General features: G+C 38.9%; 1 protein-coding gene across 1 annotated transcript in view; it reads right to left on the reverse strand.

Moving 5' to 3' along the window:
* The window catches only part of GLDC (glycine decarboxylase), a 38,593-nt gene extending 15,278 nt beyond the window's left edge, over positions 1 to 23,315 (reverse strand). Inside the window, exons 1-12 of the mRNA XM_021531687.3 lie at positions 23,109 to 23,315; positions 22,934 to 23,012; positions 13,413 to 13,548; positions 9,335 to 9,499; positions 6,421 to 6,498; positions 5,749 to 5,896; positions 5,309 to 5,505; positions 4,010 to 4,106; positions 2,944 to 3,049; positions 1,736 to 1,875; positions 925 to 1,005; positions 269 to 366 (exon numbers count right to left, since the gene is read on the reverse strand). Of these exons, the coding sequence (XP_021387362.2) occupies positions 269 to 366; positions 925 to 1,005; positions 1,736 to 1,875; positions 2,944 to 3,049; positions 4,010 to 4,106; positions 5,309 to 5,505; positions 5,749 to 5,896; positions 6,421 to 6,498; positions 9,335 to 9,499; positions 13,413 to 13,548; positions 22,934 to 23,012; positions 23,109 to 23,315 (1,532 nt within the window). The remainder of the gene's footprint in view (positions 1 to 268; positions 367 to 924; positions 1,006 to 1,735; positions 1,876 to 2,943; positions 3,050 to 4,009; positions 4,107 to 5,308; positions 5,506 to 5,748; positions 5,897 to 6,420; positions 6,499 to 9,334; positions 9,500 to 13,412; positions 13,549 to 22,933; positions 23,013 to 23,108) is intronic.
* Between the last annotated feature and the right edge of the window lie 3,367 nt (positions 23,316 to 26,682).

Genomic DNA, 26,682 nt, shown 5'->3' on the forward strand with positions numbered 1-26,682 from the left:
TCAAATGGTAGGTTGTACAGTGCAGCAGATTAATGGAAAGACACGTTCCCTCAGTGCCATGAGTATTGCTCTGCTCATTTAAAATGAGAGGATAACTAAAAATGCTACTAAATATTTTATTTGAGTAACAAGTTACTGTATGAATCTAGGTACAAAACTGTCCTCAACTGACTCCATTGCTGGTTTTGAAAGGAGCTATTTCAGATTCCCTAAAAATAGCAAACATACATTCAGATTCCCTAAAAGCAGCAATCATACACTCACAAACCTGTTGAAAACCTGGTGTGTCAAGAATTTGGAAGTTCTCTTAAATGGGGTGCTAAAGATGCCTTTGGTTTCCTCACCCATACCTTCAGCAATTAGCTCCTTCAACAAAAAGAAATAGAATCAAATATTTTCATGGAATTTTTTCTTTGTAGTCAAGTTCCATTAGAAAGCTTATGAACCAGTTTACCTCAGGATTTAGTCGGCTTTTAAGATAAAACCCCCATAAAACCCCCACCTTTAATATCAGATGTATCTGTGTATCCCTAGCAGGACAACAGCGATATATTAAACTTGATAGCCTTAATGTCTCAGTAGTCCTCATCTTGTAGATATTGATGCTAAATGCTAATGACATGCAACAAAAATTCCAGTGAGGAAAGAAATAACTGACCCCATGTCCTAACCATCACAGAATAAGTAATACCCTAAATGCAAGGTGTCCAAGCTGACTGAAAGATCTAAGTGTTGCAACCAGAAAATGGCATTATATAAATCCTTTATTTAACACTACCTCTTTATTTAAGAGAGGATCAGAAATTCTCAATATTTAGTAAATGGTCATCATACAGAAACCCACTATACAACACCAGTTTTGGTTTTTGCTAAACTCTGAAAACATTCAGATAATTTAATCCACATGACCTATAATGTACTTACAGAAGAAGACTCGCAACCAAAAATCCATAATATGTCATCTAGATCTTTCTCATTTACAGTTTCATCAAGTGATACTCCAAGCTAGGGATAAAAGCACCAGTAATTACTCAAAGCTGTTTATTCTAGAGACATAGTACATTTGTTTTGGTCAAAAAGAGCTTTCCAGAAACTCGAAAAGGGAAAAAAAATACCAATCTACCTAACAATATGTAAACATACATATTTATAGGTATTTATGATATATAAATTTATTTTATTTATTGAACATTTACTAGTTCCTTCTTTTACCCTCCTAAACCATCCAAACCAGATGGCTCAGAAACTTTGAGACTCATGACCTCCTTTCTAGTGTTTTCTACTAACAGGAAAATTGCCCATTTTCCTGTGACACCCCTTCCCCCATTCCAATTTACAGAACATACTACACTTTGTGAAGACTCCTTAGTGCCAACCAAAGTGTGGTTTAGACTTCAGTCTGCCTTCAAACACTGCCATAAGACCTGAATTCTGGATGTTACCTTGTATTTCATCATTAAATTTTAAAGTATCTTCACTCTACCCCTTAATAGCATATTTAACATGAAAAAAATTAGATAATCCTTTTAACTGGCATAAAATGAAAACACAGTAATTATTTCTGGAAGTTCAGTGCATCACTTAACAAGTTCATTCTTTATATTATCTTTATACTTGATGGATATATCTGAGCAAATTACAAGATCTTAAATAATTTTGTTCTATTTAGCACATGTAATGATTAGAAATTAATGAAGAAAATGTCATACTATCAAAGGTTTAGAAAGTTGCTTACTCTGCCATCACTATAAATCCGAAAATTTATCTTTCTAAGAGCTGCCCTGTCCAAAACCTCTTTGACTGAGCATCCACACGTGATCGTCAAGGTATCAAAGAACAGATCATGATGTAGTTTATGACCAGCTCGCCTGAGACCTATAAAAAACAGTAAGTTAATTCTATTATATGCACACTGTATTGTTTGCTCAGGCGGCAGTTGCAGAGCAATACTATGCATCTCATAAATAAATGCTTTTCCATAATAAAGCACAATATACCCCTTGTGTAAAGAATAGTCAAATCACCATCTTTTTATTGAAATGTTACTGTGTGTGAAATGTAAATAAATCAGATTCAAACCTAAGTAATAATGCAGATGAGTCTAGGGAAGGTAATTCTGATACATCAAATCTGACAGATATACAGCAGCAGAGTAGGTATTTGAATGCAATAAGGACAAAATAATAAGATTGGAAAGATATTAATGTATATGAACTGTCACAGAGCCTGTCATGACAAAGTTTAGAGTCTTAGGGCTTTTTGCAGTAGCAAGAGGTCTTCTGGCAAAACTGGCAAAGTATGGATGTTTCTTACAGTAATCCCTTGGTTCCAAACATTCCAGTTTTGTATACCTCCTTCTAACAACAGTGGTAGTATCATCAGTAAAAAGAAAAAATCCTACCAGAACACATAGTCCAGGTGCAATCGTTATTTTCAGGTAGAGGTTTTGTGCTTTTCTTCAGCTGTAAAGCTTTGGGATTTCAATGTTTGTACCAGGTATGACACTCCACCCAATTTAACAGAAATGTTCTATTGCTTTAATATAATTTATTACCCTCCTTTGCTATGTTATTTATACTATCTGTACAGAGTATAAATAACTAGGATGGTCCATCAAAAGAAGTAGATGCTGGCAAACAGCAGTTCAACACTACCATCTAGGGACTTAACTCTCTAGACTTCCTGAGAAAACAGAAGTTAGTTTGTTTCCCAAGAAAACAGAGGCAGTGCCTGCAAGTTCTTACACAGAGACATCCAATTCTTGGATGCCATTACCAGAACTACACAAAACACATCGGCTGTGAATTTTGTATTAAAGTGGCCTCTCTCAAGTTGAGAGAACACACATCAGATGGGCACCCCTGCCCCTGCCCTGTAAGTTTATTTAAGATGTGTTATTTAAGGGGGATTTTAGAGCAGTTTCTGTAAACATTAAGTACTCACCTTCAGCCAAGATTAGGGCAGCATTGTGTACTCGTCTTGCAATATGCCTTAGTCCATCAGACCCGTGGTATATCCCAAACATGGCTGACATATTAGCCAGAAGAGCCTGGGATACAAGTACAGTTCAGGACATTGTTATTCTGAGCAAAGACTACTTCATGTAAGTTTAGTGGAAAGTTTCTTTAGTACCCAGAGACAACCACATACCCTCAACTGATGCTGTAGCTACTCATGTATTGCTTACAAAACAAAAGGAGGGAAAGGCAAAATACTTCTATGAAACTGCAAGGCCTGGTTATGAATCCAAAGCTGTTTGAATGTAATTGTTTTAGCAATTAACATTTACTTAAATCCAACTATTGCAACAAAGATGTTTAAATACTTTAAAAGTCAAGCTAGTCTCACAGGTACCCATTGTTTAGGATCAGTACAAAAAAATACAGAGTATCTCCTGGATATTAAGTAATTAAACTTGTGTCAATAATCTCTTTTCAAAATCTGTCACAACATTGAGAACAAGAGGAAGGCAATGATAAGAGCAAAAAAATTTATGACCCTGTCTGGCTGGAGCTCTGTGGACGTATATAACTATTTTGGATACTTACTTACTTAATCATGGTATTTTCTTACAAAGATATTGCTTTGGAGATGTAACATTCTTGCATCAAATGACATAGAAAAAAATATACCTTGTGACAATTTGACTAATTAGTTTAACAAATTTAAAGTTTATTTCTTCTGCCTTGAATTGGAAATTTCAGACCATTGAAATTCCCTTCTACTTTATGAAGAGTTCTGTCTTGTTTGTTACAAACACACTGCTACTGTTTATGGTGCTGTTTATGCTACAAAACAGATTCACAACATTCCAAGAATTCAGGATTACAGTAAGGAAACAGATAGTAAAACTTTCTTTTCAAGCAGACCCCATTATTCAGAGGACTCAAATTAACAAAGACCAGAATATTTTTATTTCCTTCACTTTTCTACTAAAATCTCTCTAAAGTGTAGGTAACTCACTGTTCAACTCGTTACTTTCTAGCCCTGAAAACAAAGTGTAGGTTACCTGTGCTGTGCAGATGTTGCTGGTAGCTTTATCCCTCCTGATATGCTGCTCTCGCGTTTGCAAAGCAAGCCGGTACACTTCCTTCCCACTTGCATCTCTAAGCCACAAGGGAAAATGTTGCTTCTGTTACTTTAAAATTACAGTTATTTATGACACAGGACTTTATGTATGCTAACCTGAAACTAGTTATCTATCCTCAGAGACAAAAGGGTGCTGCATAAGTCAGGACAGTTGCAACACCAGACAGTGGAAGACTAAAGCACCTCTAGATTACTATTTATATCGTGGCTGGTCAGGTAGGGCACACAGTGAAATTCTACGCAAACTACAGGAAATTTGGTATTTGCCTTAAAATCACACAATTATTGCAGCTATTTCAACTGAAAAATAATATAATTTAAATATTCCTAAGCTTATTGATGACTCTGAATTTAGTTATTTTGATTACTGAAGTACTTCTGGATAGCCTCCGTTACAAAGATATGTTGTCTTCCTCTGACTATTACTTTGCATTTCAATTATTATTAGTTTGACAAAATACACAGTACATCAAAATACACAGTACATCACTACCTGCAACTATTAGAAGCAGTTTTTGCACACCATTTTTCTGCTTTTTTTAAGCATAACTATAATTTGGACTAGATTAAGTTCCTTCTAGATTATTTTGGAGGTTCACTGAATTTTCTATTTCTTTCCATTTATGTTTTATAAGATTGGATGACAGAGAAAATGTCAGTACAGAATATGTGGAGTATAAAGTTAGCTTGCAAAGCCTCCTGCCAACACACTGAATCCACCCTGCTTTTGGTTATCTCTTCATTCCACAATGCCACAAGAACTATAGACAGTTCCACACCAATGGAATTCTTGAAGCTTGCTTCCTCAAAACTGAAGGAAACTTTTAGTCTCACAATTTTTTTTAAAAAAAGGGTGCTCAGTACAACACCATGGTCACCTGTTCACAAAGGCTGCACAAGATGGTCATAGGATGTTTTTCATGGTTTCTTATGTATTCTTATGTAGGATCTCTGAAGGGAGACTTTAGACATGATATCAGGTAAAAGATTTTCAAAGGAAGGGCTCTAAAGCATTGGAGCAGGCTGCCCAGGAAGTGACAGCATCACCATCCCTGGAAGTGTTCAAAATGTGTGGATATGACACTAGAGGACATGGTTTAGTGGTGAACTTTGTGGTAGGTTGAGAATTGGACTTGATGATCTTGAAGGTTCTTCTAACCTTAAGGATTCTAAGACTATATGACTACAATCTTTACTTAATGGCAGAGGGAGCCCTTACCTTGTGACACCCACCATTCTGCCCGGCATCATTCTCACTAGATTTTCCTTGACAGCAAAGAATGCTGCGTGGGGTCCCCCGTAGCACAGCGGGACGCCAAACCTCTGGGAGTTACCCAGGACTACATCTACCCCAAACTCTCCAGGAGGCTTCAGAATACAGAGGGCCAGAAGGTCAGTAGCACAGCAGGCAAGAGTCTGAGAAGAGAAATGCACAAAGCAGTCAGCCTCTCTTCTAAAGGAAGACAGGTGTTTACATGGGAGCTAGGTTTTTTAATTTATTTTCAAGTAGTTCCACATCACTTGCATGGAGCTGAAGTGCAATGTTTGTAATGGTTATGAATTGCATGTAGCTGAGATAGTATCTCATTAACACTTAGTTTTTATGAATATGACTGTTTGATGCGTCAGATTGATATCTGTGTGACCAGTAAAATTTACCCCATTCTGATGAGCTCTTTCAACAAGTTCAGAGAAATCTTCAATCTTTCCTTCAGTGTCTGGATACTGAAATAACACTCCACTGACATCCTTTCCACTGAAATCCATCTCATGGGGTAATTTGAGCTCAGTAATAACACCTGTATAACTGAAAACAAAAACATGCAGAAGGTAAAATATTCAAACCACTTCCAACCTTGGAGTGCTACTTTGTAAGATGTTTTCATGGACTCATATATGACTCTTTTCTTTAACATACAGAGAGTTGAACATCTTTGCAGCACTAAACCCTGAGAAAATTTCACATTATGGTATATACTACTATATAGATATCGCCATCAGAAATACAGAGCAAAGCAAACAGAGAATGCTTAAGATACTTGCTTCCTAGTAAAAGAAAAAAAAAGACCAGACTGAATTCAACAGTCAAATGTATATAGTTGTGCAACAATTTAAAGGAAAAATTAAATATTTTCTTTTTATTATAAGTTTAGTCTCTTTTTAAAGAGCTTTAATTTCTTTGCAGTTGTATTTGAACTAGAAGTAATGCTAAATAATAACAGACTTCAGAAAGCACAGGCCAGAAATGTTAGGCATATGGCAACAAGGCAGACATGGCAAAGGATTCCGTGTAAGGGAAAAGATACGGTGGAAAATGGAGGAAAACATTACTTTGCTCTAGTTTGGACCACTGCTATAGTTTGAGGGTGGCATCGGGCATCTACATAGAACTTCCTCCTTTTGTTGTGTCTGTTAAAGAAAAGAAAAAGAAGGTTTACACATCAATAATATATTGTTTTCCATGGAAATAAATTAGCTTATTTTCTAGATATGAGTTTTCCTATGTAAAAAGGTAGCTGAAAACATTGGTTATTATAACCAGATTAAGTGTAAGACTGAATGACGTTTCTGGCAAATTTACATTGAGAAAGTTCATTTCAGACCCTCAAATGAGAATCATACATGACAAAAATTAAAACAGATTATGAAACAGAACAGGGAGTTAATTTCAAAAGCCATGATAATGGCTCCACACACATTCTTTTAAAGGAATACAACTGTGGTCTTTAATACATATTTTTCAGTGTTGCCCTGGATAAAAAAACTATCAGCCATTCAAGTAGGTAAAAGGAGATGAAGAAGATGTCCCTGCTCACAGTAGTGGGGATAGAACTAGGTGATCTTTAAGGTCCCTTCCAACCCAAACCATTCTATGATTCTAGTAAGACAATTCCATAGTTTTCTCTGATAAACAGAATTTTATGTCACACCAAGGCTTTGAACTACTGAGTAGTTAGAAAATTATTTTTACACATAGAAAAAAATAAGGGGCAGCAGAGACTGTGCAATCACCTTCCTGATACACAGTTCTGCAATGACCTTCAAGAATTTCTCATATTTCATTTGATTTGCAAATCCCTTTCACATGGTGCTACAACAGGCCTCTACAAAAGTTGATTTGGATATAACAATAACAGTTTCACTTGTAGCAGCTTAGAATTATGTACTCCACACTTTTTTAGAGCTTAATTTAATCACTGATGAAAAAATGATAATGCATATCTTCAAGTTTCATGGCTGCAAGAGACTCAGACCACAGTCCATTAGATTATGTGATAAAAGGTCCTGTGCATCCCCCAGAGAGAGGCAATGGCAGGTGGGGGAGCCCAGAAAACACCCTGCCCCTGCTGCTCCCAGGTGCTGGTCAGGGAAAATCAGCCCAACAGAGACCCTTCTCCACAAGTGCAGAGGTGCAAAGAGCCCATTGGACAGGTGAGAACTCCAATTAATTAATTAACACAAACAGGCAGACTGTCCAGGTGTCTCCCCTCACTTGGCAAGCAGACTTCACAGGATGCACAAGAAAAGCATTTGGGGATAATAATACAGTTAAGTGATTCTGCGAGAAATAATTGTAGCAAAATAGGGGAGTAAAGGTACATATAAATGGTTGCTGAAGTTCTTGCACCTAACTAGTGAAGTCTGTCCTTTCTTCTTGTTAAATGCCTTTCTGATTCATTTCATGAGTAAGGAGACTGTGTGTTTGCTCTCTCTCTCTGCGTGTGTGTGTGTGTGTGAGTGCCACTGGAGTCAGAACACACAGGATCCACATTTCCATACTGCAGCAATTGAAATGACTGGAGGGAGTGGAATGGCGTGAGTGCCAGCAACTGGAGCAGCACATGAGCCAACAGCGGCCCTTGTGTCTGTGGTGGGAGCAGTGGCAGCAGGTGTGTGTCTGCCAGCACCTGGGCTGCTATCCTAGGTGGGGCAACTAGACTCTTTCCAGTATGTCCCTGTCTCTGTTGTACAGGGGAGGTGGGCACAGCACTGTGGGATCAGGACTCATCAAGGTGAGAGGGAGGGATCCCTCCCTGGCTTCCTGGCAGAACTGCTCCTTCCAGTGCAGCCCAGGAGATTGATTGCCTATTGGCCACAAGGAAGGACACACTGCTGGATTGTGTTCAATCTGGTGTCACCCAAACCCCCCAAAGGCCTTTTCAGAAAAGCTGCTTTCCAGCCTGCCAGACCCCATAATATAGCCCATATGCCAGGGGTTGCTTCTCCCCTAGCTGCTGGACTTCACAGTTCCGCTTGCTGACCATCACAAGGCTCCTGTCGACCCATTTTCTCCAGCCTGTCCAAGTCCCCCGGAAAGCACCGTGACTCGCTGGTCCATCATCTGACCCTCCAAGTTCTGCACCATCAGTTCACTGAAGACACAGTCTGCCCCATCACGCAGATCATTACTTGGACCCAGTGTTGCCCCTGGCTTACAAAAACTGTCCTCCGCCTAAAGTTCATGTCACTGACAAGCATCCCCTGGGCTGTTATTCAGTTTTCCATCTATCTCTGTCCCACCTCATCCAGCCCATAATTTTCGGTTTCTCTGTGGAGATTTAAGGGAGACCCACTGCTCTCCCCTCCCCTCCCAAGACAGTCCTCAGCTGTAGAAAGTCACCAGGTTGCTCAAACATAACCTTTCCCTGTCATGCTTGTGACTCCTTATCCCCTTCTTGTCCTTTACATGTCTGGAAATGGTTTCCAGTGTTAGCAGCTGTTCCATCATCACTGAAGGACCAAGGTGAGGGTGACTGGCTGGTAGTTCCCTGCATATTCATTCCTCCCTTCCTGGAGACAGGAGTGTCATTTGCTTTGCTCCAAAGCTGAGGCACCTGTCCCAGTCACTGTGGTTGTTCAGACACAATCCGTGGTGGCCTCGTATCGGTATCAGGAGGCTCCCTCAGCAGCCTCACACATCAGGATATGTCACATCAGGACCTGCGTAGGTCCAGTTTGCTTAAGTGTTCTCTAGTCCAACCATCCTCCAACAAGGGTGAGTTTTCCTTTAGAATGTCTCCTATGTCCTTAGTTTTCTGAAGGCCTTAAATGTCTGTGTTAAACATTTACATCAACACTAGGAACTTCTCTGGGGGCATGGCAACATGGACTCTACCTATTTAGCGAACTGCTCACAGTAAGAAGGCCACACTCAATTTTAATCCATTACCTAGACAGGGGTAGATGCCTTCAAATTCCAAAATTACTTCCTGCTGTGATTTAACCACACTTTTAAACACAGTACCTGTGACATAATTGCATGGCTTCTGCAGCAGCTGTCCCTTCATCCAGCAAAGATGCGTTAGCCACATCCATTCCTGTGATATCACACACCATAGTCTGGTAATTTAGGAGGCTCTCCAGCCTGCCCTGGGACACCTCTGGCTGGTAAGGAGTATACTGGGTAACCCTGTAGGAAAAGAGTTCTGAGTTTGGGTCTAAGAAAATAAATGTGTAACAAAGTTATGACAATGTATAACTGAACTGTGTCACAGAAAAAATAAATAGAAAAGTGTAATTCATTAATATGGAAATTTGTTACAATACAGTTATCTTTAAACATTGTAATTTTTACCTTCTGGTGTTGACTTAACTTTTTACAGGACAAGAATTCTGTTTATCCATTTTGAAAAGAGAAATTGCTTTTAATACAGAAATGTGAGGGCATTATGGAGAAGCACAGAGTAAGTAGATGCTGAGTGTGGAAGAATTAATCAAGTCACAACATTCAAAGGAGAATTTTTTGTTCAATCATATCTAGATATTGCCACAATATTTCAATACTGTTTCCGAAGAACTTAATTTCTCAAGTCTTCTCTACCCTTTTAAGAGGAAAAGCACTTGACATTTCACAGAATCAAACTCAGAAGTATGCAACTCCTTGTGAAATGACAGTTTCCATATGTTAGTGAGAGGAAGTAAGACTGATTAAAGTTTTAACTGTTGTCATTTAGTGAACAAAACAGTAGTGCAATATAAGGAACTCCTTAAAAAAATGCAAGAATCTAAGGGACGACACACTCTATTGTGACAGTCCAGAAAACAAAGCAGCATGGTCCAGGGATGAAAGGCAAAACCAGAGGTCAGACTCTCCTCTCTGCTGGAAATTTGGGCACTAGATTACACAGTAGTTCAGCACAGACTTTACACCCAACTGAATTTAGAGTAGCAGTCAGAAACAAGTGGTAAGTGCAAACACTTGTGGCCTCTGTTTTCTAGTGATGGAAGAAAACAGCAGATTTTTGCTTAAAGGGCAGCAGCAAGTCTTAGACTTTTGAAAAATGAAGTGAAAGTATAAGCTTTCCAGAAAGACTCCAGTATTTGGAAGCTCAAGTTTTATAAAGTCAGTAGAAGGTAAAAACCAAAGATCGTTTAAAAACAAGTGGGAGAACTTGGTATTGAGCAGGATGAGAGAAGCAACAAAATAGTAAGGTGAGAGAGAAAGTAGGAAAAAGTCTAAAGAGAATGCAAAAGCTAGAAGAAGGGCATATTCAATATGTGAACTCAAGGTGTAATATAGAATGCTAATGTATTAACTGTCTAATCAAATGAAACATCTGCTTGAATTATTCACATACGCTATTCAGTACAGTAACAGAAAGCAATACCTATGTATAGAGTACATATATCTTGATGATTTTCCCAAAACCTGTAGTTTTCCCTCATTTTTGGCCAGTTCTAGCCTAAAATAATTATCATTATATGACTGCATAGTTCACAAGTGAGACTCTGTCCAGACTGCATGTAGTCCTGGTAGTAGGGCTTTTTTTCTCCACAGCAGCTAAACCCCATGTTCAGTTTGCCAGATAAATTTTCAGTCTGGTAGTATTAAGATTTCTTTTCTCTATGGTCCCCCTGCCAACTCAGCTCTCACCAAGAAGAAAGAATTATTCCAAATGCCTTTGCATGAGCAAATGACTTTTATTGATTAGTAGAAGAAATTTCTCTGTACCTAAAGTTTTACAATTGTGCTTTCTCATTTTATTTCACCTAAAAGCCATTTCTTGCATTTTAATTTGCAGAAGGGACTAAAATTAGACTAACAATAATTAAAACATTGTGATTAATTGAAATGCATTAGAGAGCTTCTGTTCCACATAGCTGGGAAAGTACACTATATTACAAAACAAAATTATATTATGGTTTTGAATGGTCAGCATAGTTGAATTAAAACAAATCCATTTCAGAAAGATGGAAAAAAAGTCAATCAAGAAATGTTGAATTCCAGTACTGCCACAAACTACTATGAAGCTTAACGGTTCCACAAATAAAGACACTTCTTATAACATAAACACACTTAATTAAATAATCCTTTTAAAAGGGTTTTTGGCATTTTTTAAGCATCTACATATTTTAATTGATTCTACTTCTCTACAAGTTCTTCAAATAAAATATCTGTCTTTAGTCTGCATTCTGTGTTTTGCCTGAATCTATACTACATGGTTAGTGACTTTTTAAACTAATTTAAAAGCAAACTTTCTAAAAGCAATTATTGCACAGCATGTAGCTAATGCAATGCTTTCATTACTTTCTCAGTGTTACTAACTAACAAGTTTAATAATTTACACTAGAGATGTGAAGACTGCAGGCATCCTTGGTACATGTTTGTATTCTTACACATTTAATGTCTTGGGGCAAAGGAATAAAGTAAGTTGAACTTTGGGAGACTTCTAGTTGCTCTAACAAATGCCAAGCAAAGCAAACACAAGTTATGTAAGGAAGACAGAGTAATCAAAAGCAACCTGAACTTGTGCTGTTTCCCTTGGAGCTGCAATGTGAAGTGTGTCAGCATGGAAAGTGTTACACACTCAGCAGAAATAAGAAGTCTGATTTCTTAAACAGCTTCCATAAAGCCTGCATAGTTGCTTTAGCACACATGCATGCACACATATATACCTTGTCTCCAACACACCTTTTAGCCTTCACTTCAGCCATCTAATAGTTTAGATTTTAGCCATCTAGTTTGACTTTACTGGACAGTGCAAGATCAGATTTCTGGATAAACTCTCTCAGTTTTTTCATTAACACTACATAACTTTTTATGATTGAAAAGTCTGCAGTTCATTTGTTCCACTTCCTTTCTAGCTGTTCTTGTCTTTGCTTCTATCAACGAATAATTTGTTTCCTGGTACTGTACTGAAATGTTTAGATTGCATATGTTGCAAAAAGTGAACAAGGATAAGGCCAAATAAAACTTTGCATAGATGTATTTCATGGATTCCTTGACTTCAAACACTGCAACTTTTCCACTAGTGATGGCAAATAAAGCCAACAAATCTAAAAATATATAAGACTTAGAGGTCTACAGATATGTAGACCCATTTCTGGCAACCCAAAGTATAAAAAACACATAACATCTAAGTAACAATGACTTTTTGCAGTAAGTAATATGATCCTTTGGTGGTTGTGGGTTTTTTTGTTGTTTGGGCTTTTAAAAAAAAATATAAAACCTTTAAATACTGATTCTACTAAAATAAAAAGTACACAGTAATAAAGAAATCAACGTAAAGTAACTCATTTTAATACAGTATAAAAGAAGCATCTTAGTGACTGGTGATAGGGGAACTTGTAACCTAAATGAGAAAATGCAAGGTGACATTCAGGCTGCTGGAAAATGAGAGTCCAGATGAAATTTAGCTTTTCCTGTTGCATCATTCCTAAGTTACAATTCTTTAGAAACTGAATTGTCAACTGGATGATCAGAATCACATACAATATTCTCAGCTTTTTCATAAATGAATTATCTTATTATGATAGCTCAGTGTCACTGCTGTTCAGTAAAGAATTATTTGATCAGACAAGACAGGAATTCACTTTATGGATAAACATTCAAACCCTTGAAGGTCTCTGGTTACTAAGAGAACAGACTTTAGAATTTTCTACTTCCTTAGAAGTTTCTTACTTCCTCATCAAAAAACCACAATCATATATATTATTGCATAGTATTTAACTACCTCCACCCAAACTGTGTACACCAGTGGAGGAGGGAGCTGGTTTTAATTTGGTTTTAATTTAGGCAAAAGTTAGGAAAGAATTACTTTTGCTCAGAGGTAAGTCTGTATCCTTCCTTAAAGCAAACATGTAATTTTGCATAAGTTCATAATATATAGGAGCTGTAAACAGAAGTCATAAAACTAGTGGCATACTTTAAAGAAAAAAGCATCTTCTAAAGTAAATTTCAAGCTTTAGCATGAGCAACACAGTTCCTACACAGTAGTATACACATCCTTAACAAATATATGAAAGCCTTAGTAAAAAAAATAGTTTGTGGGACAAATGTGTACTTATACATACACATTTAACAATAAAATGTGGTACATTACCATCCTGCATTCTCCAGCAAGTTGCGCGTGATGGGCTGAGGCACTGAGCAGTTGTAATAACCCATGCCTATATAGGACCGCCATACCTTGTTCTTCTTTGCAATATTGTATAGAGTTTCAAGTATTTCATTTTCACCTAATTGGAAAGACTGTATGTCAGAATGCTACAGCTACATGTAACAGTAACAGTTTTTAACTGAAATATCTTCTACCCCAGTGTAAAAAAAAAAAAAAACATTGATGGTGCAAGTACAAACAGTAGCAGAATAAAGTGCAAGTCAAAACCAGCAAAGATAAAGTAGTAACATGGTAAAATATTCCAGGAAAGTTAAATTCTGCCAGAAATTTGAGCATGCAACACCTGAATAATAACAGGGGTCAGAAGCATGTGGAAATAATAGTGAGAGAAACAGCTGTAGGCAGTAGGAGCTCTTTTTCTGCTAATACAATGTACATTCAACCCAGAAGAAACCATCTTGCACATGCATTAAAAAGTACCTCAGGAGACACTTTCTATTAGCCAAATCTTTCAGAATCTACATTGGTTAAAGCCATTGCCATCCACATCTGTCATTTAGGGTTTCTATTGGAGTCATATTTGTACAAAGTGGGCTTACACCAAGCACCCAGGAATAATTTCTTAGTATCATAGAACTTTATTTCCTCACATTTTCCCTAAATCGCTGATTAAAAAAACAGTTCCTTTAATTCAATTTTAGCACGCTTCACCAGTTTATTACAAAAAAAAAGAAGTTAATAAGAGTATTTCTGGTTAAGACATTCCAAATGAGATTTGAGATTAACTTTCAAATGAGTCTGCCAACCTAGTCTGAAGACATTACAGAAGAATGATTTTGAAGTATACAGAATTAAAGCATTTGCATTCCCTCTCTCCCCTAACCATAGTTTATCCTTTGGTCTTGCTTCTCAGTGTCCTGAAAGCAGTGCAAAAATTACACTGAGTCAACCCATTCCTAGCAGTCAGTGAATCTGTCAGAGAGTCATATTTAAAAAACATATTAGTAGCTGAGGATGCAAAAGGATGGTCAGTAGACTGTTTTAAGATCACACAGACAGACAGGTCATCCCAACCTAACAGACCTGGGTAGAACTGGACAGCAATCCTCCTGGGTGAGGGGAGCAGATGTTTTTTAATTCTTCCCCCAGATCTGACCTCAGAGTTTGCTGTAATGGGACAGTTATGCCAAGTCCTGTTCCCTCTGCACCACAACTTGAAGCTGTCACTTTGTAATGTAATGCCACAAATCAAAGAATTAGAATACCTTGGGCCTGGATGTCTCAAAATTTATTTTCTCTCTGTAAGTAACTCTAGCAAAAGCTATCAAGTCAGAATAGTCAATTTTCTAGAATGTGGTGGCAAATAGTTATCTGGGTTTTGAATTAATTTCTAGAGCAATCACAAAAAAGGAGATTAGAACTTCAGCTCTCAAAACTTGTTTTTTTCTTTTTACCCAAGTTGCTAGTATTGCATTTTATGCATAAAGATTTTTTTTTTCAAAAATTGCCAGATTTTCAATTAATTTATTCCACAGTCACATTATACCTTTCACAGAGTTTTTTCACTGTTGTTCAGTTCTCATTTCAAAGTTAATTTCTTCTCTGCCTTTTACTCAGTGTTACATCAGACCTAATGTATGAAGATTGACTTCTTAGTTTCAGTAAAGTGCATTTTTTTTTCCTGGAGATTCGTTATATGCTTATTAGGTTTGAACTCAGCAATGTCCAGGGCAAAGGTTCTAAAGTGTAGTGAAAAATTCCATTCCCCAGAACTCTTCCCACAGAGTTTTTAGTAAAAGAGAGGCAGTTGTTCATTTAAGTGAGCTTTAACATTGTAGAGACCTTCCTCTACCAGTTTGATGAAAGAGAGTTGGTTGCAAATTCAGACACAGGCTTGTTCTCTTGCATAATTCATTGCATAATTTATTGGAAATGGTAATGAATTTCCTTGTTTAATTCCAAATTGCAGTTGAAGGCAGAAGTTGGCTATCATTTAACTTGCTTGCTAGCTCAATATCACACAAAAATATGCACTGAGTGCAGTTTCTGCAGTAAACACATACCACAAATACTGCACAATGTGACAGATAACATTTCCTTTGTTTGCTCAATTGGGCTTTTCTTCTTGAGTTATTTCTCTGCAATTTTAGCTAACAACTACATGCAGCTACTTAGCTTGTGCTGGAAATCTCAGAAATAAACCAGACTGATTGAAGACAAGAAGCCAAAACCTAGTGAGGCTGCAAGCAGCTTAGGTAGAGATTATGCTTAAGAGTATAACCACACTCCATCTAGCATACCTACACTAAGAGGTTCCAAGACTGAATATATTTTTAATTATCACATTTTAATGAGCTACCTGTGAAGACACAGGTTAATTTTAAGCAGGGTGACAAAATACTGGAGGGTATACTCCTTCCACTCCCGCTTCACCGTACTTCCCTGCTCCTTTGGTCACAACAAGGGCAATGGCAGCAGTACAGCTCAAAATATATTTCCCAGATTTAATATACCTCTTTGAAGAGATCAGGGATAGACTCCTTACCCTTTGCCTTCTACTGTCTTGAAGTACTTCATCACAGTATGTCTTTAGGAAGACAGTTCATAAATATAACTGCAGTCATGAATAAGGGAAGTCAATAAGCCCTGGTTTATCTATTAGGCTGGCTTGCCTATGACCACATGTAAATCCATGAAGATTTCATTAATTCAGTGTTTTCTTTACACTGTTAGGGTTCTGCATTCAAGTAAGAGTGATGCAGGTAATGGTGAGAGAAGTTAATACAGAAACTGGAGTCCAGAAACCAGAGAGCAAAGCAATGAAACAAACCATTACCAGTACCTCCAGCACCAACATGAGGGGATGGAGGAGATGCAGCCAGGCTCTTAAAAGCACTGTATGCATAGCAGGAGGGCCAGAGGCTCAGGCTGGAGATGAGGAGAGCTGGGCCCAGGAGGACACTCCAGCAGTGGAGCAGGGACTCCACCTTTTGCAGTTTCATGTTCTGCCTGGGTGAAGCCCTCAGCAATCTGCTCTGACCCCACAGCAAAGCTTTGGGCAGGGGCTAGAGGCTGAGCTGGCTCTGTCTCTGTCAGTAGCCTTATTTCCCACTCTGTCAAGCCTAGGTTTCAACAGGGTATTCCCATAATGTTATTTGTGAATGGGCCCTCTTCATTGATCATTTAGTAAATAACTAATGCTCATACAAAGGCAGATGAATGTGAAACACAAGAGTGATTTTACGTATGCTTAAAAATTAATTTTTAAATTCATAATGAAGTTGCGACATTTCCAGTTTGGTCCACAAAACTGTCACCAAACTCTGAAAATAGCAGAATTTTTCTGCTCTATAAAGTATATAATTTGGAGCATATGTAGTGGAAATGTTGTATTATTCTAAGTATTTATTAATTTCTTTAAAACATATAGGATTCCTAAAAATTTTAACTTCATAGTTCACAAAACACACCTTGAAATATTTTTTGTTGTGTTGCTAATTTCTTCTTAATTCTTCCAGCAATGAGATTAAGAACAAATATGCAAAATGGGGAAATTAAACAGAAAGAAAAATGCACAATATGTAAGTAATGGTTGTACTCTGGCCACCGTCACACTCAGCTGTTTGTTTCCAGTGTTCTAAGAAATTGAAATGGCTTTATTATAGACTTATTTTATTGGGTGTACAATAAAAATTCTTTAAAAACCTGGTTCAGCAAAAAAATTGCCAGCTAAGTTACTGCAGTTGATCTTTATTTCCCTCATCAACTCATTAGAAATAATGACCAACGACAGTACTCAGAATAATGTCCACTGCTTTTGCTGTATTCCTTTCTTATAACTGGAGAAAACTTACTGAGGGTCTGAGAACTTCTGCAAGGACAGTTCCTGAATGGATGGATCCTGAATTATATATTCTGCCTTTCCTATCTGTAGAATGCTACATCTACAGATAGCAAAGGCAAAATATATCACAAAAATAGTAAGAGAGACTGAATCATCAGATCATAAAATTATATACTGCTAATTTTGCTGGTGTTTTTGTAGTTAGCACAGTAGAGTTGCCTTGAACTTGTGAGATACCTGCAAAATATGGCAATAGAGAAGGGAAGTGAAGAAAATACAAAAGCAGCAGCAGTTCAAGTTATACAACTTTAACCTTGCAATACAAAAAGGTTACTATTTGCCTGATATATTTTATTCACTTTATAGAACTGCTGATAAAAGGGGGATTAATTTATTTTCCTTAATTATTTAATTCCATCTCTTAAAAAAAGCCCCAAAAACCAGATTATATTGAAGAAAAATAGTTCCAAAGCACCATCAAGCACACAGTAATAATGCCATAGGACAGCATAGGGAAAGTGCTTGTTCCAGGTGCTGTGTTCCATAACTTCAAGATATGGGCAGAGAGCCATGGTGCCCTGCCCAGGCTACCTGTGAGGAGCAAAGTGCCCTGGGTGGTAATACAGATTCTGCACTGTGGCAACACTCCGGAGGGTAACAATTACCCCCCGCCACAGGCATCTGAATCATACTGCCTGGACACCAGCAGCAGGGAACCTGAAATGAGTAAACTAGCTCTAAAAACCCATCTGACATTAGGGGACAATTATAAATTCACCCAGAATTAATTTTTAACTGTAATTTAAAATATAAAATCCTATTAAAGAAGATCCACTGTAAAAAGAGCAGCTAATTTGGAGACAAATATAGTCTTTATTACACTGTAACTGCTTCTGAACAGTATTGCTTATAACAACATTTAGACTGGAGATCCAATTGCATTCTAAAGATTGTAGGAACTAGTGTTGATAAATTCTAAAATTTGAGAATGTATCTGGGAATGCTTGAAAAAAAAAAAACAAAAAAAAAAAAAAAAAAACACAAAAAAAAAAACCAAACTGGTGGAGTTTGCAGAAGTATTTTTAAATTCAACCTTTTAAAAAAATCAAATCCTGAACTAAAAAACAGAAATATAAACATATGAACAAGACCTATCATATAAAGATGGACATACCATGGCAGCACAGCAGGGATAACTACGACTGACATAGACAGTAGGTTTGTAGGGATAAAATATAGAGGATTACTCATATAAGATAATCTGTTCTTTACTTCAAATGGGTCAATCACAACATGTGTGCATAAAGCACCTTTAATAACTAAAGAAAAGCTGATCATTCAGTTTTACTTATTGTAACCCTGGGAATAAAGCTCTGTACTACCAGCTGATCACAATTAAGAATCAAACAGATGTCTAGCCTTATTGCAAATATTGACTGAACAGAGGCTACATGCCAAAATTAAGTTTCTCCTTAACTGTATCTGCAGAAAAAACTGACTGTAAACAAGCCCATCTCCCACAATTAGTTGAGGTACAGGACTGAAATTTACTGTTAGCTGAAATCAGACATTTTGCTATTTCGCTTCTACCGGAATTCAGTGGGCTTATGGCAAGAGACACTTTTAAAACGGCTTTTTTTTTTGTCTCAAAATTGACATAGCTAGTGCTGTCATCTTTCGTACCAAAGAAAGGATTTTATTTCAGAAACCTCTTAGCACAACCTACAGTCCTTCTCTTCTCCATCACAATGGCAGTACAAGAAAAAATCTGCCAATGCAGATAACACTAATAAATATTGAAAAAGCATTTTGAGTGTAGATGCACTTGTGCCATGAAAACTTGGCATTTACCAGAATAACTAGTCATTCAGACTTAAGACAGATCATGGAATCATTTAGGTCGAAAAACACCTCCAAGATCATCAGCTCCAACATCTGACTGATTAGAACCCTGTCACATAAACCATGGCACGTAGTGCCATGTCCAGTTGTTTCTTGAATACCTCCAGGAATGGTTCCTCCCTACACAGTCTATTCCCATGCCTGACCACTCTTTCAGAGGAGAAATTTTTACTGATTTCTAAGCTGAACCTCCCCTGGCACAGCTTGAGGCAATTTGCTCTTGTTCTGTCCCTTGTTGTCTGGAGGAAGAGGCCAAACCCCACCTGGCTGTACCCTCCTGTCAGGCAGCTGTAGAGTTGTGATGTGTCCCTGAGCCTCCTTTTCTCCAGCCTGAACAACCCCAGCTCCATCAGCTGCTCCTCACAGGACTTGTGCTCCAGACCCTTCCCCAGCTTTGTAGACTTTCTCTGGACACTCTCCAGCACCTCAGTGCCTTTCTTGTAGTGAGGGGACAAAAACAACATGCAATTCAAGTTGCGGTCTCACAACCTGAGTGCCGAGTACAGGGGACAATCCCTGCCCTGCTCCTGCTGGCCACTCTGTTGCTGGCACAGCCCAGGATGCCATTGTCCCTCTTGGCCACCTGGGCACTGCTGGCTCATGCTCAGCTGCTGTCACCAGCACCCCCAGGGCCTTTTCCTGTGGGCAGCTCTGCAGCCACTCTGCCCCAGCCTGTGGCACTGCCTGGGGCTGCTGTGACCCAGGGGCAGGACCAGCACTGGCCTTGTTGTACCTCACACCACTGGCCTTGGCCATGATCCAGCCTGTGCAGATCCCTCTGCAGAGCCTTCCTGCCCTCAGGAAATGTCCAGGTAAGTAAGGTTTTTAACCTTACTTAGTTTAAAAACTAAGTAAAAAGTTTAAAAACTTTCTCTCTATATATGTGTTATGTCCTTCAGTGAAGTAATGAAGCTTCATTCTTCCACTGAAGAGTAGGTCTGTGATAAAATGTCTAAGAGAGAACACAGATACAAAACAGTGTGCTTCTACTGTAATCAGAGGTTTTATTTATCATCAGTGGAATATGTAATGCCATATAAATAAGCTCTTTAACACATGCTACATTGACAGGAGACTCTTTTTTCCTTTTCTTTACTGCCATTGCATTCACATATTTGATTCATTTTCCTTCTTTTAGACAACTTGTGAGATTATCAATTGAAGGATCTTTTAATGTGATCTTTTCTACTGACACACACCGTATCAAAACTTGAAGATTATATATCAAATGTACACATCAACTATACACACCTGAGAGGAGGTCTACAGCTATGAAAGCTTTCCAAAACACCCAAATGTAATTGCAGAGACCCATGATACATAGACATACTTTTTGTGGTGGGTGTGTGGTTTTCTTAAACTGCATGTCTAATTCTATCTGTAAGGATTGACTTCAATGCAAGCTCAGCTGTGTTTGTTACCATAAAGGAATAGCTCTAGAACAGTTCATTTGTTCAGCTGCACTCAAATTTGTGGGATCACTATGATTACATTTTTGAGTTATAAAGACAAGTGGAAGTTGCTGTGTTTGTAATATAAATTTTTTAAATGCTGAAGTTCATTGAATAATGTGGTTTGCATTGCCTTGTTTTGTTCTCTCCACATGTGGAAGGATTCATGCAAATAAAAACAAATGTTTAAATTAAAATATAATACAGCTTTCATGGCACTGGCCAATTTTGCTAATTCCCTTTAGTAAAAGGTATATGATAGAGAAATAATGCCCCATCCTTACATAAGAAATATCTTCCTGGTGATTGGAAAGTGTTCTAACAGTACATGAAAGAGGAAGCATGCTTCACTCAGATTACAGTGTTCTGGGTATGAGATGCTCAATGTGATGCTGTACAATTTTAAGCTGAGGCTTTAAACTCCTCTTTGAAAAGTGGTGGAATTTTCTGCTACCAGTTCAGTGAAAAACTAGTGACAAACAACTACACATTAAATTATAAAAGATAGTCCAGCACACTGGCTGCAAAAGAAAAACACAGTTGTATAAAGAAAAAAAGGTTTTCTGTACCTCATGCAAGCATCTCTTTTGAAAACTCACTGTAGCATGCTGGACAATGTGAGACTGCATCACAGTCACATTCTTTCAAAGTTTACTCTAAGGGAACAAGAACAGCATAGCAAGTGGAGCAAAATGCCAGTGAACTAAATACACTGTTAACTAATAAGGTCCTGTTACACTGTGAGAACTCAGCTACAAAAGGACATCAACTTATGCACCACCATGTAGGAGACATACACTCAAAAATACTAAGAAAATCAGCATTTGAGCACTGCATCAAGATTGTGACTTAGGCGGATGTCACCAGTTTAGTTTTCAATAATGTATAAGTATTTTGGTGCCCACTATCCTATATTACTTTTATGTATGTTTTGGTGAAGTAAAATTTTTTAAGAGTATCATATTAATTAATAATAGTGAAAATCACTTCTTAGTCAGGGAGTACCTTGAGTGAAACACATTAACCATAAGGAAATATGACAAGCAGTACTTTCAGCAGTTATACAGACACAAGAAGGCTGTTAAATTCTGCTTCTCCACCCAGCCTCTCCTCATTTTAATAAGAAAGTTATGAAAGGCTAAAATACTATTGTACTAATAAAAAAATTTAGAGGTAGAAACTATCATTCCCTGTTGTATCCCTCCTGGCTAGAATCTGTCTTTTCAGAGTCTAGTTTTCCTGGCTGTTCATTGTGGTGCTGCCTCTCATGCGTGATGTCATTTCAGAGTAACCAGATTGAACTGGCCAGGAACCTCACCGGAGCTGCAGGCCTAAAGTTTACACTCGAATTACAGCACACGGATGAGCAATAAGAAAATGTCAGCAGGAGGAATCAAGTTTTCTACAAATCAGGCAAAGGATTGTGACACAAAAATTAAGCTAATACTGATGTAACTGGATCGCACATCTGAATGCCCATTGAGCTTTGTTAGTTTTAGTGTAATTGTTTAGCACTGGGGATTTTTAAATGCTTCTTTCACTTACGGGACTTCTAGCATCATGTTCACAGACTTCACTCAAAAATGCAGTTATGCAAAAATTTTGTACTGTGCTTGCTAACTCTTAAAAACATTAATATCTAAAACCTCATGAAATCACATCAAGCAATTTGCTGAGCTACTGTAGTGCCACAATAGCTAACTCAGATGTTTAGTATTCTTGCAGTTTACCCATAACACTCAATTAGAGAGATTTAAAATTCTGGCCATTAGTCTACTGTGTATCCATAACACGGAGACAAAGACTTTCCATGTTATGAAAATATGCAGGTAAATACTGGGCGGGGGGTGGGGGAGGAGGAATAACAAAGAAATCCTGCAGATACATAAGAACTACCAAAAGGCAGTGGCCCATTGAAGCCACGGTCCACACTAAGGGAAGGATTTTTAGTCGTACTTTTCCCTTCACATTAGGCTCTTCGGACAAAGTCAATGGAGCACTTGAGCTCCAAACCGGGTTTTCGAGCAGTCCCTGTCCGCTACACTTATTTTCCTACCGATTTCCGAGAGGAGAGCAATAAACGCAGCAGCCAAATTACGGAGTTGGTCGGAGAAGAATGAAGCGTCGGTGATTGTGCTGCTACGCTTCTTTAAGTCCTACGCTGCACTTCTAACTAGGATCAAAGCGCCACACGTGTCAGCGGGGACACCGAGGCACGGGGTGCGCACCCGAGTCCCCCCACCCCCACGGGCGACCGGAAGGGGCCGCGGGGAGCCCGGGAGCACCCGGGCCATGCGGTCACTTACAGACGTGGTCATCCATCCTCAGCGGCCTCCGGAGGCGGATGCTGGCCGGGATGGTTTTGTCCATCAGCTCCTCGACGCTCTGCAAGAAGCGCCCGCACGCCCTGGTTATCTCCCGCGGGGCGGCACAGCCCGCACCGACGGTCCGGCCGCGCAGCTCCCGACGCACGGCGCCTACCTGCACCCCGACGGTTCGCAGCATCTCCCGCTTCTCCCGCTCCCGGGGCCCGATGTGCCGCCGGGAGAAGTCATCGTGCCGCGGCAGGAGCTGCTCGATGCACCGCGCCGCCTCCCCGCCGCCCCAGCGCCGCTGCCCCGCCGCCGCCCGCAGGTGCGGCGCCCCGCGGGCCGCCAGCCGCCCCCACCAGCGCCCGCAGCTCTGCATGCCCCGCACAGCCCGCACAGCCCCGCGCGGCCCCGCACAGCCCCGCACGGCCCCGCACAGCCCCGCACGGCTCCGCACGGCCCCGCACAGCTCCGCACAGCCCGCGCCGGGCGCTCACCCTTGTGCGCGGGGGCGGCGCGGCGCGGCCCCCACCGCCCGCGCCAATGGGGCCCGGGGGCGGCGCCGCGCTCGCCCCGCCCGCCGCCACCTGCGCGCCCGCCCCGGCCCTGACCCCCGCCGAGCATCCCGCCGCCTGACCCGGCTCTGCCCCGGCGCACGGGCACACCCCGGAGGACATTTTCCCAGCAGAGAGTTTTCGTTCACAACAGCCTTGCTCGGATAGGAGAAAAAGGTTTCTGTGTTTCCTTAGCAGAGCGTCGACTTGCTTTCGAGTGGCGAGCTTTAGGATGAGCAGCGCACTGTCCACATCTTGGTGATGTTAGTCTTGGGGAGCGGAAATTGGAACCCACTTTTCCTCATCTTTCAGCTCTGTGTCTCTCTGAGGATGATACTATCATAGTTACACACTTGTATGTTTGTTTATAAACGTTTCTTCATCTTCTAGAACTAACCCCAGAGCTGCCACACTGAGGATATATATTTGAGTCAACATTTAAATAAAATAACAATGAAAGAAAAATAAATTTCCAAGATGTTCATTAGTTTCATCTTAATTGTATCACAGATCTACTAACTCCTGAATTTAGTAAGATAACTGATCACTGCTTTGGAACCTAAAGGTAAGTTTACTTTGCACCAAAGATCACTAATTTATGCAAGCTCTCCACTTCTGTAGTAAACATGAAATTACTTCTCTGATATAATCTGAGCTATAATAAATACTTTATTATAAGAGAAAAGGCCCTCACAAATTTTTGGCAGTATGTATTTGAACTAATGATTTGAGTCCCTGGTTTCAGAATCAGAGATCCCCAAATTAAGTGAGATGAAGCTTGCTTTGAACAGCAAAGCTGTTTGCTGCAAGGGTTCATGATACAAATCCAGTACTGACTTTAACTGATTGCTATTAAAATATACATATATGTTGCTTTTTTCCTCTATCTGTATATATTGTTTCTATACAAATATGATAGTGGCAGGAAGGACATTAAAACTCTGCTATGGATTTTATCTTGAAATCATGTAAGTGAAATAGGAATATTAGAAAAATACATTAAAACCATGATATTAACAAATCAATTCCTGTTATGACTTTGTACCTACATAATTCCTTTTTAAAGCTATTCTAAAGCTTTTTGAAAAAAATTGCAGATTGTTCAAATATTCTTTCAGACTATGTTCAAATCATAATTGTTCTTAAAAAATTATCCCTTTTCTCTGTCAGGTAGCATCAGGATGATATTTCACACAAATGAAGACATTACAGTCAGCCCACTCAAAATTATAACTTTGACAGAATGGTTTCTTGAGTGTGAAGTCAGAGTTTTATAGCTGTCTTAGGAAGTGAAGTCTGAGGAAATAAGAGAAGCATCCATCCTAAACAATATATTTTTAATCCATACTTCTTTATTTCCCAGAACTAACCGAGGTTTAGTTCAACTTGAAAACTGTGCTTTGGAGCAGGAAGACTGGAGAGGTGTGCCACACAGTAATGTCAAGGTATGCTCACTTCACCTTGGAAAGCACATCTGGAGTGCTTTGTTAAGCCACTCTATGGACAATGCTTTTTTAATCAGAACCTCAGCACAGACTTCAGCTTAGCATGGGCTATGTGTAATCACTGTTGTAGAGTACAAGCCTAGTTTATGTGTTTGATCAGTTAGACAGCTCTTTAGCAGCCTCTTGAAAATGATTATTTATTGCTTTAACTAGCAAAACAGGAATCTTGAACAAAAGATGCAATAGAAAGTGAAGCTTGGATATCAAAGGTGACTAGTGCTTTGATATCAAATCAAGAAAAGCTAGCTAGTCTTGCAGCTTTGAATAAATTTATCACTTCAAAAATACATAGCCAACAAAACCAACTGTTTTATTCATGTATATCAGCAGAAGGAAGGTTTCTTGGAAGAGAAGAAAGGATTGGGAAATCATATCTTGATGAGCTGGCCATGTGAGCTGCATGTAGATTTTTGGGACAAGATAAAGCACAAGACTTTAAAAAGAGTGCCCTATATCCTTTAAATTAAAGTCATATGTTATATGTACTTTTTCTAACACTGATATTTTTAAGCTGATATTTTTAAGCTTTCTCTGAATGTCTTGACACCAATTGTGATTTAAATAAAAGATCTATTGCAGTTCTAATACGCAAGGTTCATGGGTGGTGATGGAACTATCCTTCTGTGCTCTTTTAAAATAATAAATTATCAAAATAAGAAAATTGTGTTGTATTCTTTTAATATTCACTCCAGTTCCCTCCTATAACCCAGAGAGGAAAATCTATGCCAACTGATGTGCCTCTGCACCACTGTACCAGAGAACATAGAGATTGGTCAGATTACAGTGTTATCTGTAGTCATAACCAATTTCTGATACTGGCCAGTGACAGCTACCTAAGGAGAAACACAAGACTAGGCAAAAAGATGTACTGATACCAATGTGTAGTATTTCAGTTACCATTCTGGGATTTCTGCATTTAGTAGTCCTTAATGTACTTTCTTCCTAAATTTTTTCCACTTATCACTGAACCCATGTAAACTAGTAATGGAGTAAATATAGAAGTTTACTCTTGAAAAGCAGTCATATTATAATCCTATTTTCCTTTATCTAAAATTCCTTAAAGTACTGAAAAGCACTCATAATATTATGGAAATTTTAACAAGTAAAGCAAAAAAAAAAAAAAAAAAAAAAGCGAGTATCAGTACAGACTTAGTCCAACATATGCTGACCTCTGTTCTAATGCAAGATTTGTTCTGTAGAAATTCCTCGAAAGAAAAAAAGGCTTTAGCAGATTAAATTTTTATCTCCATGCTTGCTTCTGTTTATGGTTTTGTAGTGTAACTGTAATTGGATTTTTACTCTATTGCTGTCTTTTAATTTGAGACACTTTAATACAGAACTTTTTCTCTTCTGGAAATATTTCTGTAAAATGACTCTTTGTTTAAAATAATATTTGAAAAGTACTATGGCAGCCAATATATAAAGAACAATGCAGCTTCTTGTACACCAACACCCTCAAGTCATTATCTTCAGGGCTGCTCTCAATCTGTCTCTGACCAGACAGTATTTGTGCTTGAGATTCCCCTGACCCATGTGCTGGACCTCACACTTGACCTTGTTGAAGTTCCAGAGGTTTACACAGGCACACCTCTCAAGCCAGGTTGCTGTGGATGGCATCCCTGCCCTCCAGCATGTTGACTGATCCAAACAGATTGGTGTTGTCATCACTGGTCTCTACGTGGACATT

The sequence above is a fragment of the Lonchura striata genome, chromosome Z, assembly GCF_046129695.1.
Source record: "Lonchura striata isolate bLonStr1 chromosome Z, bLonStr1.mat, whole genome shotgun sequence".
NCBI lineage: Eukaryota > Metazoa > Chordata > Aves > Passeriformes > Estrildidae > Lonchura > Lonchura striata.